The 13,414-nt window shown below is 57.3% G+C and overlaps 2 protein-coding genes across 5 annotated transcripts in view; both read right to left on the reverse strand.

Moving 5' to 3' along the window:
• Positions 1-2,067, reverse strand: part of LAD1 (ladinin 1) — a 12,765-nt gene extending 10,698 nt beyond the window's left edge. The window contains 1 exon segment of the mRNA XM_017735511.1: positions 1,974-2,067. Within this exon segment, the coding sequence (XP_017591000.1) occupies positions 1,974-2,067 (94 nt within the window).
• Positions 2,068-7,580: 5,513 nt separating this feature from the next.
• Positions 7,581-13,414, reverse strand: part of TNNI1 (troponin I1, slow skeletal type) — a 7,073-nt gene continuing 1,239 nt past the window's right edge. Inside the window, exons 2-9 of one of the 4 annotated variants that reach the window (XM_017735547.1) lie at positions 11,980-12,008; positions 11,267-11,270; positions 11,127-11,168; positions 10,478-10,609; positions 10,302-10,391; positions 9,656-9,832; positions 8,274-8,384; positions 7,581-7,961 (exon numbers count right to left, since the gene is read on the reverse strand). In XM_017735547.1, the coding sequence (XP_017591036.1) occupies positions 8,277-8,384; positions 9,656-9,832; positions 10,302-10,391; positions 10,478-10,609; positions 11,127-11,168; positions 11,267-11,270; positions 11,980-12,008 (582 nt within the window). In that variant the 3' untranslated portion in view covers positions 7,581-7,961; positions 8,274-8,276. Of the gene's footprint in view, positions 7,962-8,273; positions 8,385-9,655; positions 9,833-10,301; positions 10,392-10,477; positions 10,610-11,126; positions 11,169-11,266; positions 11,271-11,979; positions 12,214-13,414 lie in introns of those variants that run through there. The other 3 variants (XM_017735546.1, XM_017735545.1, XM_008634659.2) reach the window with 3 other exon arrangements.

Raw genomic sequence — 13,414 nt, forward strand, 5'->3', positions numbered from 1 at the left:
CCTGCTTCCCGGGAGTTTCAGAGAGCCCCCAGAACCCGAGCAGGCATCCAGGCCAAGGTGCCGTGGGAGCCGCGGGGATCAGCGCTGCCCGAGAAGGGAGGGAGGAACTCCCTGCAAGGTTATTTCCCTGTGCACCTTTACCCTGCCTACCACCCGCTCCCCACCAGCTGCATCACATGGTTCCTTATCTACCTGACCCAGGCAGGGCTGTGATTTGTGAGCCAGCGGCGCGGGGCGAGAGCTGCCCTGCCCAGCAGTGCCACGCAAAACCAGAGCCCTCCTCGCTGCCAGGCTCCGAGCCGGGACCCGCGGCTCGAGCCATCCACGTCTCCCAAGGTTTCGGAGACAACTCCCTGCTGAGAACCTGTTCTACCAGCCACAATCCACCAGTCAACAACTCCTGCAGCCCGGCGGAGGAGGTGAATTACCCCGGGCTGAGTGGGAGGAGGTTGGCTCCCGGGGATCCAAAACAGTCATTAAAACACCTCCGGCTGGGCGCAGTCCAGCCCTTCCCAAAGAGCTTGGGAGGGTCCCCTGCTCCTTCCAGCCCTTTCTAGATGTCTTGGATGGAGCTGTCAAGGTCTCCCCATTCTTATGAGCTTTGCTGCAGCAGTGAGCACTCACTGAGTCTCAGGGGAGGGGGCTGGAGCATGGGGGGATCCAATTTTTGTGTGCTGAAGCCCTATGCCAGAGAGGAGCTGTGTGCCCAGGCTCATCCCACGCCTGGACCCAGCCCATCAAACCCATCCCGGCCTCTGGATGTGCCCCGAGACCCCCACCCTTCCACAGGGCAGCCCCTCCTGCCAAGGGCAGGTGTGAAGCCCTGGGGGCACTGCCTTCAGTGGGGAAATGGGGGTTGTCTTAGTGGGGATGGGGGGCCAGGCACAGCAGAGCCAGGTCCCAGCCTGGATTTTCCCACAGTATGGCCAGGACCCCAGTGCTCCCACTGCTCGGGCAGCCAGGCACTATTCCCTGCAGGAAATGTCATCCAGGACCCCTTGAGTAGAGCCCCTGCTCCCAGGGAGCACCATCCCTGCACCAGCCCGAGGAACTGGTTGTGAGGCTGGGCTGGCCCTGCATGCCTCCAGCCCACAGGGGTGTGCCATGACCTGAGCAACGATTTTAATCAAAGGTTCCTGATTAAAATCCCATTTCTACAAGATAGCCCTGTCAAACGAGCTGCCCGCTCCAAGCAGGGCTTGCTCTCTGCTTTTCTGTCTTCTTGCAGTAATCGCTCATCTTTCACGTGTTTTCATATATGGAGAGAATTCAGCCAGTTGTGGCATAAGGGAAAAAAAATTACTTAAATAACCTTGCAAGCATCCTGCTAATTGCTGACAAACTATATATAGCAGTCCAGCATCAGCAGCTCCTCTAGAGCAATAAAAGCTCTGTGATTAATGCGCAGCAAGCACGGCGCTTGCAAAACTCATCGCCAAGGGATAGCACTGGAGCACAGGACTTAGCAGGGTTTTCCAAAGGATTACACTGAACATGGCAGTGAAAGAACACCCCCAGCTAGGATCTACACGGCAAAGGAATATAAAACCTCCCAGTCTGCGATTCCTCTTGTTATTAAGTTGAAGAAATTCTAGATGGGCATTTAGTGCCTGGGGATTAGGCAGAGGATGAGCTTGGCTGACACTCGCCCCCGTGCTGACACTCGCCCCTTCCCGGGGCTTTATTTGCAGCTCAGAAACCTTTGGAGCTGAACAGAGTTTCCTCTTTATTCAAGATCCCTCAGAGGGTTTCTCCTCCATGGGTTTGCCCCGTTTCCCTCAAACCCAGGAAAATGGTCAGTAGAGCAAATATCCTTCAGCAAGAAGTCCCCAAGGCCTATTCCCCACTGCTGGAAATCTCCTCCTTTAACCTGGATGGGTCCTGCTGGGCTGTTTGGCAGCACAAAGCACTGATCTCTCATGGTTGGAGATCTTCGCTGCCACGGAGCTCCTGTTTTCCCTGATGTTCCTCACGTCTTTCCGTGTCCACCATAATCCCAAAATTTCGCTCCCAAGGAGGCAAAGCCAGCCCAGAGCCCCTCATCTCATAGATGAAGTCATGCTGCATTTTTCCCCTGTGAGTTACTTTATACCCCTCCAAACCTCCTTTGCCACTTTATCCCCAAACTCCAAGTGCTGCTGCTTCTCAATGTCTGCATCATCAGTCTTCCCCTCTGCTATGATGAAATCAGAGGAATTATCAGCAGTTTGTTATCTCACTACTGTTTCCACTTTGCTGGTTGATTATTTAGCTCTGCTTGGACTTTCCCTCTTAACTGTGCTTGACCTAAAGGTCTTTGCTTCTGGAACCCCAGGAAAATGCTTGTCTCCCAGGTCACCCTTATCCACAGGCTCATTGATGCCTTCAGCAAACAACAGTCACTGTCAGACCGGATTTCCCTTAACAAAGTTATTTAGGCCACCCTGAGCTCATCCCCAAAGCCCAGCCCAAGCTGCAGGTCCCCAGAGCTGAGGGTGATGAAATCAGGCAGAGAGATGAGTCTGTGGGGGAAGGAATGCCCAGAGAACCAGTCCGATGTTTATCCAGACCCGCTCCCTGCTCCAGACTGTCCCATCTGCTGTTCCAGACCCACTTCAGACTGTCCCATCTACTGTTCCAGACCCACAGCCCCAAGGGAAAGGCTCTGTGCTCGTGGCTGAGGGAGCAGAGCCACAGGATGTGCCCTAAGCAGGGAAACTCCAGGGCCAAACCCTTCTTCCCTGCTCTGCCCAGGGGAGCTGCACCTGCCCAAGGAAGAGCCCAGAGCTTCCCCTGGTGTGATCAGCAGAACTCATTAATACCCTCTAAGGAGCTGGACCAGTTTCAGCAGGGCTCGTTTTTCCCTTGGGAACAGTGTCCTGTGTCTCATCATGGTGCAGAGCCTGTTTCTTTGGCTGCAGGGTGGTGGAGAGCTCCCAGTTTCCACAACTGTGCTGTAATTACAGCATTCCTCAGCTTCTCCCGGGGCCCAGCCGTGAACCCTCCACCTCCAGCCCTCGTGCTGTGCTGGTCCCTCAGCCATGGCTCAGCTCCTCCCTGTCTCCCGAGGCTCATCCCTGCTGCTCTGCCATGGGGGAGCAACACTTTCTTCCCAGGCTTCCCCCCTGGGCTGGGACATGGGGCTCCCTGGCCAGGAAAAGGGGTTTTCACTCTTGCTCGGCTCCATCCCAGCACTGCAGTGGTGCCACAGCTCCCAGAGGTCCCACCAGCATTGAAAAGCTCTGTGAGGAGCTGGAGGTCTCCCTGCATCCCTGGGATGGTGCTCTGCAGGCCCTGGAATGGCCCAGGGCTCTCCTTCCCCCTAAAATGCATTCAGCCTTTGGGGAGATCTGTGTGATGGTACAAAGAGAGCTCTGCTGTGAGAGAAAGCCAGGAAGGCTCTGGAATTGGTGCTTGCTTAGAAACTGAACCAAGCCCGATCACGGCCTTTTCTGTCGGGAAGGAATATCCATTGTCTGAACTGCCTGGCACCAGCTGCCAGAGGGCTTCTTTTCCTTTAGAGTTTAGCTTTTTATTCAAAAATAAAGACAAATCTTGCTTCGGAAATTCCACCATGGTGCCTCATTGTCCTTCAGGTTCCCATTCCATTCCCTGCAGACTGGCCTCCAGATGCCATCCCTGGGATACTCTGGGTCTAACGATGGCAAACGAGGCACATTCCCCAAAAGGGACATCAGTGCAAACTTCTCAGGTGATGGACAGAACAGGCCTGGCTCACTGCCAGCAGCTCTGTGACAACTGCACCCTCACAGCACAGGGAGTGACAGAATCCCAGGGTTGTTGGGGCTGGAAGGGAGCTCTGGGGATCAGCCAGTCCAACCCCCTGCCCAGGCAGGGTCACCTGGAGCAGGGGACACAGGGACACATCCAGGTGGGGCTGGGATGTCTCCAGAGAGGGAGACTCCAGCCCCTCCCCGGGCAGCTGTTCCAGGGCTCTGCACCCTCCAAGGAGAGAAGCTCTTCCTCATGTTGAGGTTGAACTTCTTGTTTGAGTTCGTGGCCATTGCTCCTTGTCCTGTCCCTGGGCACCCCTGAATTGGTTGTGATGCCTGAGGAATCTGTGAGCAATGAGGGACAGGGCTCAGGCCCAGCAAGGGAAGCTGGACAAGGGGGACATGCCCTGCTCACCCCGAGCCCCGCTCCTCCCCGGGGCTGCAGCACCTGAGCCTGGGCAGCTGCAGGAGGGGAAAATTCCTTCCCGGTTTTTACCACAGGGGACACACAGAACCAGCAGTGACAAGTTGGGGGTGACAGGGGCTTGTGCCATGGCCCTGCCATGGGGTCTGATCCTGCACCCAGAGCCCAGAGGGGTCCCAGGGGTGATGTTTCTCCTTCACCTCGGGGACTGCAGCCTGTGCCAGCCCTGTGCAGGGCAAGATGCTGCAGCCACCTGCAGATGCCATGGAATACACGTCACCCCCTTCCACCCCAAGGTTGCCCATCACCACTGACCTTTCTCCCATCCTCCCTTTGCAGTTCCAGCCTCCAGCTGAGCTGCAAATATTCAGGGAAATATTTGGGCACAGTTCAGGTGTCCCTGAGCATGACTGGTCAGCAAGGGGGTCCCACAGCCCCTGTAAACTTGGAAGGGACCACGTTACAACCAACAAGGAGGGATGTTTTTCCGAAGTCTATCCTGTCTTGATGATATATTTTTCCCCTACTGTCCAATTTAATTTGAAATCTGTGTAATTTTAAGATTCTAGTGCTTTGCTTTCTTTCAGGGGTCTAGGCTGCAGTGGAGCAAACTGCAGGACAGTGGGGACTGGACTCTGCTCAGCTCAAGGAGACAGGGCTGACTTCCAGCTCCTCTAGAAAGAGACACGACTGACTCCTCCAGCATCAGTCTCTCTCCCTGAGAAGAGCCTTGTGAGTCCCCCATTTGGGCTGAATTTCCAGTAAAAATGTGTTGGAGGGTTCCTTTCTAATTCAGTGAGCAGAAACTGAGATTGTTGTCACCTGGGAGGGAAACAACCCTGGGACTGCAGAGCTGTGGGGTGAGGGAAGCCAGGAACATCCCGGGATGAAGGGCTCAGCCTTTCCCTTTGCCAAGGGGAGAGCTGGGATCCCAGCTGGCCCAGGGCCACAGGAGCAGCTCCAGAGCAGAGATGGAGAGGAAGACTTGGATCCCAGTCCCTGATCCAACCAGGAGAGCTCAGAGCTCGCTGTTGCATCTTCCCCTGGAGATTCAGTCCCACTAAAAGAGCATTTTTCCCCCACACTTTTTCTGTGTTCCTAATAAAACTGAAATCCGTAAAACTTTGTTTTCCCATGGCAGTCAGTGTATTCCACCAGAGAAGGATGAAAATGGGCCCCAGTGACTGGAGAGCACTATACCTTGAAAACGTAGGGAACCTTGCAGCGGGAAAAGTTTTGGGGGTGGGTTTTTCTCTTCCCACTCAATCTAAAACACAAGGTGGCCCCACGAAGCCACTTGTAGCCCATGACAAGGGCATGTGGGCCCTGGGACCTTGCTGAGCACACCTGGCTGCCCTTGCTGGGGCTGCACAATTACCCTGGGGAGCCCCTAGGTTTGGCTCTGCAGCAGTTTTGGGTGAGCAGGATCTGAGGGCAGGCTGGGCACAAGGAGATGGATGGGGACAGGGACAGCCTGAGTGCCCAGCATTGACCAGGACCTGGTGCACAGCACCCAGCACCCCTATTGCCTTTCATCTCCCTTCCATCCTTCTCCACCCCACAAACTCCACCCCTTTTTTAATTACCAGATTAGCATAATTGTACTAAACTCAGAGAACTGTTCTCAGCCCCTGCTGGGCAATTTTCTGCTTCTGTTCCAGGCCTGAAGAAGGCTTTGTTTCCATGAAACCTCTCTTGCATTTTCCAGCTCTACCAGTCGGTCAGGTCACGGTTATTAACTCTCCCTGCACATCTTTCTTCCTCTGCCAGGACCTGTGTGAGTTCCCTCTGGGGATGCATGGAGAGATCCCAGGATTGGCACCACTCCTGCCTGGGCCCTGAGCTTGGAGGGGTGAGCTGCTACCCAAAACCTTCTGCCTCCAGCTGGGGCAGGCTGGGCCACGGCAGATCCTGGGATGTCACCAGGCACCATCTCTGGTCACCTCTGGGAGCTGAGCCACTGGTGCTGGCCAAGACAGAGACACTTCCCATGGCTGGGCCTGCCTGGAGCCTGTCCTGGGGTGCTTGCAATGAGGACAGAGGAGCCCTGGCACCCTGCTAGGCTGCAGCTGCTTGGCCAAATTAAGCTTGAAAAGATAAAAAATGGGCAGGAAAGGCTCTGTGTGCCATGCAGCTGCTCCAGTCCTGCAGGAGGATGCTGAGGGGATGGAGGATCCGGTGGAAGGACAAGGACTGAGCCAATGGAGCAAATGTGCATTTTCCGGTGGCAGCCTCCTCTGATCCATCCCTGATTTGGGGAAGAGTTTGCATATGAGTTTTGAATCCCCCATGAAGGAGCTGCAGGGTGCTGTGGCAGCTCGAGTGCTGGTGGCTGGGCTAGAGAAGTGTCCCCAGTAGTCTCCTCCCTCATCATCAGTGCCCTAGGACAGTGAGCGGCTCAGCTCAGCATCCCTGAATTGGCCAAAGGAAGGGATGTGATGCTGGAAGAATTCAGCTGTCTTGGAGCCAAACCCAAACCCACCTCCCAAAGCCTCTCCCTCACTCCCACTGCCAGCCATGAGTCTGCTGTGGGAGGTCCTGCAGGAGCCATCTGCATGGGGCCACCCTTTCCCATCCCTTTCTTTAGGGAAGGCAGTGTTTTCCTGGGAAGGTTGATCTCTCTTGGAGCCAGCACTTTTTGATGCCGTTTCCTTCCAGCCCTGTCCTTTGCTCCCCGTTTATTGCATTTTCTGCACTTTACAGGCTTGCTCCAAAAGGATGGAGGTGCTGCAACACACCCTGATGTGGTGTGGGGTTGAGTCTGTGGATGCTGCAATTCCCCTGGATACCCTGGGAACACAGACAAGGCACTGCTGCACCTACCAAGAGCAACGCTCTGTGGGTGTGGGCTGAGCAACTCCTGCAGTGCCCCCAGCCAGGAGACCCCACGTGGTTTGAATTCTCACTAATTCACCCCTCCAGCCCTGCTCCGGAATGAGCTGACACATTCCCAGCTGCTTTCACTGACCAGCTGCAGTCTGGGGGGCTGTGACACAGGAAATGGTTGGGCTGGGGGGGAGCACAGGATGTTTGGCCTGAAATAGGGATTCATCTCTGGAATCAAGCCTTGAAATGGAGCTGTCCCAGTTGCCACAGCTCCAGTGCCTGTGGTGGGGCAGCTGGTGAGGGAGTTGGTGTCTGGAGCTCTGAAGGCTTTTCCAAAAGCAGAGGAGAAGCAGGGCTTGGAGAACAGGCAGCTCCATTCATCAAGCCTGGTGGTTGGGAAGCTGCTGCACCCCTGAGGCCCAGCAAGGGTGGCCCTGAATGGGGCCAGGGGGCTCAGCAGAGCTGGTGGGACATGAGGAGCAGCCTGGGCTGCAAGGGATGAGCCCAAAGCCTGTGTGACCCCAGGGTGTGGTGTCTGAGTGCCAGCATGGGGACACTGCAGGGTGACCTGGCCCTGGCCCTGGGCAGAGTTCCCCCAGTGATGACCCCACACGACCTCGGCCCAGGACACGTCCTTTAATACCTGTGTGGCTGCACAGGGACATCTCGGCGTGACACAGCTCAGGCTGAGCTGCTGGGCATGGGGCATGGGGGGAGCAGCAGCTGCCTACAGCTGCCTCTGGGGCGTCTGCAGGGCTGGGAGGGGAGGGGTGGCCAGTGGCCCTTGGGGACGGCATGGCCTGTGCGGCTGATGTGGCGGGGATGCCGTGCAGGAGCAGGGCTGAGGGCACTGCTGGAAGGAAGAAGCTCAGGTCTCCTTCCCACACTGTTGTCCTTGTGTTTCAGCTCAGTGGGAATTCAGGGAAGGGCATGAAGGGACGGAGGAGCAGCGAGGGAAGGCTGGCAGCAGGGGTGGGACGGTCTTCTTCCCAGTGCTTCTGTGGGAAAGAAACAGCAGAGGGGCAGCGGGGGTGGCTTTGGCTGCTGCCAGCAGCCTGGCGGTGGTGCCAGCTATGGCCACGGGATGAGGTGGCTCGGGCAGCACACCCGGAGGGGAGCGCCCAGGAGAGGAGGAGAGGGCCTGGCAGGGACCCCACAGCAGGGAGGTGTGGGACAGACCCCCAGCCAAGTGTGGGGTGGGACATGGGCATGGGTTGCCTTTTTCTGTAGGGAGTGGGGGCATTTCTGCACCTCCCCAAGCACAGCCCAGGAGGCTGAGGGAGCACAGTGGGATCAGGACCCGGCCCTACCTCTCACTGCCCCGTAGGGGACTTGGCAGCGTCAAACATCTTCTTCCTCCCCTCCATGCCCGACATGGCTTCCACATTCTTGCGCCAGTCACCCACTTCCACAGGGCGTTCCTGCGGGAGAGCCGGGGCCGGGGCTGAGGGGCTGGCAGCCCTGCCCCATCCCTCCCCCTGCGCAGAGCCCTCAGCTGGGGACACAGCTGCCCCTCGCCAAGTCCCTGTCCCTCTGCCGCGTGTCCCTGCACGAGGAGCCGGCTGGGAGGTGGCAAACAGCAGCCTGGTCTCCACAGGGAGATCTGGATCCATGTGGATACTCCCCTCCTCAAAGCCTGGCCCAGCTGCATTCATGCACCAGAAGGCTCAATAATCCCAGAAAAATGTCTTTAGGAGAAAGAAACCATGTGGGACTTTGGGTTTACACCAGCACAGTTGGGCAAATGTCGGTAAAAACACTTCCTGCATTGCCCTCCCAGCCCACATAAACCCCACCCCCACTTTCTCTGAGCCTTTGGTGGGGACTGGGATTGTTGGTGTGACAGTGGGAGCCTGACAGACACTTCCAGAGCAGACAGGGGAGGTGACACCAGCTCTGGGCAGGTGACAGCAGCTCTGGGAGCATGCCCAGGTGTCTGCTCTGCCAACCCCCAGCATTTGTAGATTACAAGCTGTGCCCCAACACCATCTCACAACATCTAAAACAAACCCAGGTCCATTCTCCACCTGGTGCCCAGGGCTGTCAGCACAGTTTTCTGTCCAAAGGGGTGGAAAAGTGCTATACCATGATGGGGGGACAAAGGAAAAACAGCTGAAAATTGAGATTCTCATCCAATCTGCTGAGCTGGAACCAGCTGGTGAAACCGCTCTGCGGAAAGGCCCTGGGGATGAGGCACAGCTCTTGGTGCTGGGGCACCTGCACACCCCGGGCAGGTTTGGGCATCGCTGGCATTGACACTTTCCCCTCTCACATCTCTGCCAAGCTGGTGGGAACTGGGCCATTTATCTCAGGCCAAGTGCTGGGCTTCTCTGTTTTATCTAATCTGGGTTTGGGAGTTCCCTGGGAGTTTTCTGGGTGTGATTGTGCCCAACAGGAGCTCTCCTGGTTCCCTACAAGATCAGAGATCAGATTCTGCATGTGCAGCTCAGCAGTGGTGCCAGGGGGGCCCAGGTGAGAGACCCCCACATGCTCTGGGAGGGAAGAGCACCACGGACACCACCCAAGATCTCATGTTAGCATCCACCAGTTGCCTGGCCCAGTCTAACTGGTCCTACGTGGTCCCACAACATCCCACAATGGGAATGGCCTCACAAGGCTCTTTCACCCTGGAGAAGGGCAAGGGCACCCCTAGGAAGTGTGTCCATCTCCTGCCTCCAGAGGAGTCACCCACCTTCTCTGTGTCCTCCTTCTTGACAGACTTCAGGTTGGCCCTGAGATCCATGGACACCTTGTGCTTGGAGCCCAGCAGAGCCCTGAGCATGGCATCGGCCGAGACGCGGACCCGGCGCAGGGGAGGGCGCTTGAACTTCCCTCGGAGATCAAGAACTTTGATTTTCAGATCTTTAATCTGCAGGGGGATGGGAGGAGGAGGAGTGGGAGGTCACTGCTGGGCTGCCTTGTACAAAGAGCCCCTGTGGGAAGCAGGAGGCTCTGCCAGCACCAAGCCCCGGAGGGGTCTGCCCCTCTCCTGCAGGACCACCCCCACCAAGGCTCTGCCCACCCAGGCTCAGAGCTGGGCCATGGGCTGGGCCCAAGCCTGCTCAGGTGGCAGCTGTACTGTGAGAAGCTCTCAGACCCACAGGGGTGACCAGGAGGGTGAGGAACCTCTCTGTGGATCCCGAGGACAGTTTGAGTTCCCTTGGGCAGGGATGAACCTTGCTCTGAGTGGTGCCTTGCAGAGCAAACACCAGCCCTGAGATATCCCTGGTGCCTGTCCCACATCCCAGCTCAGCCTGGTCCATGACACATCCCCACAGACGCCAGAGCTGCCATTGGGAGGGAATTTCCAGAAGGAACCAGCCTGTCCTCCCTCCTACCTCCCGGGTGTTATGGTTGCATTTCGCTTCAATGTCGTATCTCTCCTCATCCACAATTTCCACCTTCTCGTGCAGCTCCCTGCACAGGTCCTGGGGGCCGAGGGCACAGGAGAGCGGTGAGCAAGGCCCCTCCACACTCCCAAAGAGCTCCCTCCACCCTTGGGCCTGAGGAATACCTGGAGCTGGCTCAGGGAGAGCCCACTGGTGTGCAGTGGGGTGACCCGCTCAGACAGGTACCTCTCCTTCTCTGCCTGCTTGTCCACAATCTCCTGATCCCACTCCTCCTTGGCCTTGGCCAGCATCAAACTCTGTGAGCACAAGGAAATGGCAGAAGTGTGAACTGAACAGGCTCCTGGTTCCCCCCAAGCCACTCACACAGCGTCTGTAGGATGGGACAGCCTTGTGTGCCAGCCCCCTCCCTGCTGTCCCCAAACACACATCAAAGCCTCCCCACAGCTTTGGTGTGGGGTGCTGAGGGCAGGCGGGGCCGTGGCACTGGGGGCTGTGGGACTGTGGTCCCGCTGGGTGCTGACGTTGGCTCTGCTGGGGCAGGGAATGTTTATCCCAAGCCAGAGCCCAGGGAGCTCAAACGGGCTGAGGCTTCAGAGCTGAAGGTGTGGGGGTCTCTCCCCAGCTCTGTGAAGGGGAGGTTTGTTTGGACCACAAATCCCACATGAGTGAGAAGAGAGAGGTGGGGTGGGAGCTGCTCCCCACAGCCCATCCTTGTGCTGTTCCTCATGCCCGTCCCGCCGACCACGCGCTCCAACCCGGCTCCTTTCCCCCAGCAAGACAAACCCCAGGGAGTTTCCAGCCCTCGGGACTCACCTTCAACAAGAGTTTGCGTGAGGCTGTGATCTTGGATTTTCTCTAGGGGAAAGGGGCGGGAAAGAGAACACCCTTTGAAAATAAATGCACAGCAAACGCAGAGCAGCACTGAGATCTCTCCCAAAGGGAAAGGCACTTACCTCCCTGCAGGCAGGTGAGCAGCCCAGGAGGAACAGAAAAAACAAGAGAGGAACAAGGCATCAGGAATGACAGTGAAAAAGAAGGGACAGGCAAGGAAAGCATTTTGTGTGGTTGCAGTTGGTTCCTTATTTCTGTATCTCACAGCTGCCACCAGCACGTGAGCCGGGTCTGAGGTGAAGGTGCCCTCTGGGAATGCAGTGGGAGCTCAGGGCCACAGCTAAGAAAGCCCAAATGTCACTCAGGTGTGACAGGTGAGCTGGCACTGTGCCCATCGTGCCAACCCAGCTCAGTCCCTGCAGTTCGGTCACCCTCATTCCCCTACTCCCACTGCAGCTGGGGCAAGATCCTCGGATCCTGCTCGAGTTGCAGGGCTGGGACATCCCCATGGCACTGCTCCAGAAAAGCTCTGCAGGAGTTTCTCCCTTCTCTGCTCGCCAGTGAACGTGGTGTATTTGTACAATGTGCTACAGAGAGCCTCACGGCAAATCCAGAGGGCTGCCCACCCTCAGATCCACATTTTGGGATCTAGGAAAGCCCCAAGGTTTGAACTGGGACATTGAAAGGGCGAACAATTTGCATTTAGAGACAGCTTTTGCAAGGGCTATGGCACAGAGGTGTGGGGCAGGGCAGGGTCTCCCAGCCGATCCTCCCCAAAGGGACAAGCGCAGCCGGGCGAGGGTTCATGGGGTGCGAGGGGACTCCAGCTACTCACGGCTCTGGCATCGCGGCGTGTGCTGTGCCCTGCCGAAGAAAGGGAAAGGAGCTGAAACAAAGGTGCGAATCCCAAGTGCACACAAAGGCGGAAGGCAGCGAGGAGCGATGCCGAAGTGCGGTGCTGCCCCGTGCTGTCGGCGGAGGGAAGCAGCTCCGAGCCTCTGTCCCGCTGGGAAACACGGGACGAGCCGCCGGCTCCGGGAAAACCTGACTGCATTTCGGGCAAGCTCCAGCGTGCCGCCAGCCGGCCCCGCAGGGCTCGGGCTCCTGCTCCTCGGGGCTTTTCCCAAGCTCCGAGCTGCTCCCCCGCCGGCTGCGTCGCCCTCCCCAGCTCGGGGCAAGGGATGGAGGCTGGAAATCTCAGGAGAAATGGGGTGCCTCGGGGGTCCCCCCACTGTGTCGGCTCAGGGAGTCCTGTCCCGCAGCTCCCGTGGGCAACGGCAGGGATGGGAGAGCCAAAATCCACCCGGGGAGTGCCGGAGCAAGGGGCAACACCTCTGCTCTGGAGCCAGGCTGAGAGGGCTGGGGGTGTCCAGTCTGGAGAAGAGAAGGAGCCAGGGAGACCTCAGAGCCCCTTCCACTGCTCAAAGGGGCTCCAAGAGAGTGGGAGAGAAACTCTGGGACAAGGGATGGAGGGACAGGACACAGGGAATGGCTTCCCACTGCCAGAGGGCAGGGTTAGATGGGATATTGGGAAGAAATTCTTCCCGGTGAGGGTGGGCAGGCCCTGGCACAGGGTGCCCAGGGAAGCTGTGGCTGGGACTGGGTCTATTGAAGTGTCCAAGGCCAGGCTGGACGGGGCTTGGAGCACCCTGGGACAGTGGAAGGTGTCCCTGCCCATGGGAGGGGGTGGAACTGGAGGATCTTTACGGTCCCTTCTAACCCAAACCATTCTGGGATTCTCTAAGTCAGAGCCCACAGCTGAGCAGGTTCCTTCAGCAGCCACATTCCAGGTGAAACACTCAGGGTTTCCTATTTTACATTTGCCTGGTGATCCCAAGCCCTGGCAGCTGCTCCATCCCACGCTGCTCCCTGCTCTGACCCCTCCTGTGCTGAGCAGCGGGGGCAACCTGCGAGCCCAAGCAGCTGAAAAATGTGGGGGACATACCAATCCTTTTAAATTTTTTTCCCTCAAACAGCATTTCCCAGGTGTGGGTTTAGTCCTTTTCCTTAGGAGTGAAATGGACAAGCTGGGATTTTTTGCCTTGATCCTTTTTCATTCCCTGAAATTTGGAAACTGCTTTAGACCCCAAAGATTTCTGCTGGGGGAAATGAAAAGCTGGTCTCAAACAGCTACTCCCAGGCTTGCATGGAGCCTGTGCCAGGCAAATCTCAGGGTACCTCCTGGCTCTGTCCCCTTGCCCCTGTTCTCTCCATGCCCCCACAACTCAGCCAGAGACATGTCCTGAATCAGTGGAGTTTGGAGGGGAGAA

The sequence above is a fragment of the Corvus brachyrhynchos genome, unplaced genomic scaffold (genome assembly GCF_000691975.1).
Source record: "Corvus brachyrhynchos isolate BGI_N302 unplaced genomic scaffold, ASM69197v1 scaffold555, whole genome shotgun sequence".
Lineage (NCBI taxonomy): Eukaryota > Metazoa > Chordata > Aves > Passeriformes > Corvidae > Corvus > Corvus brachyrhynchos.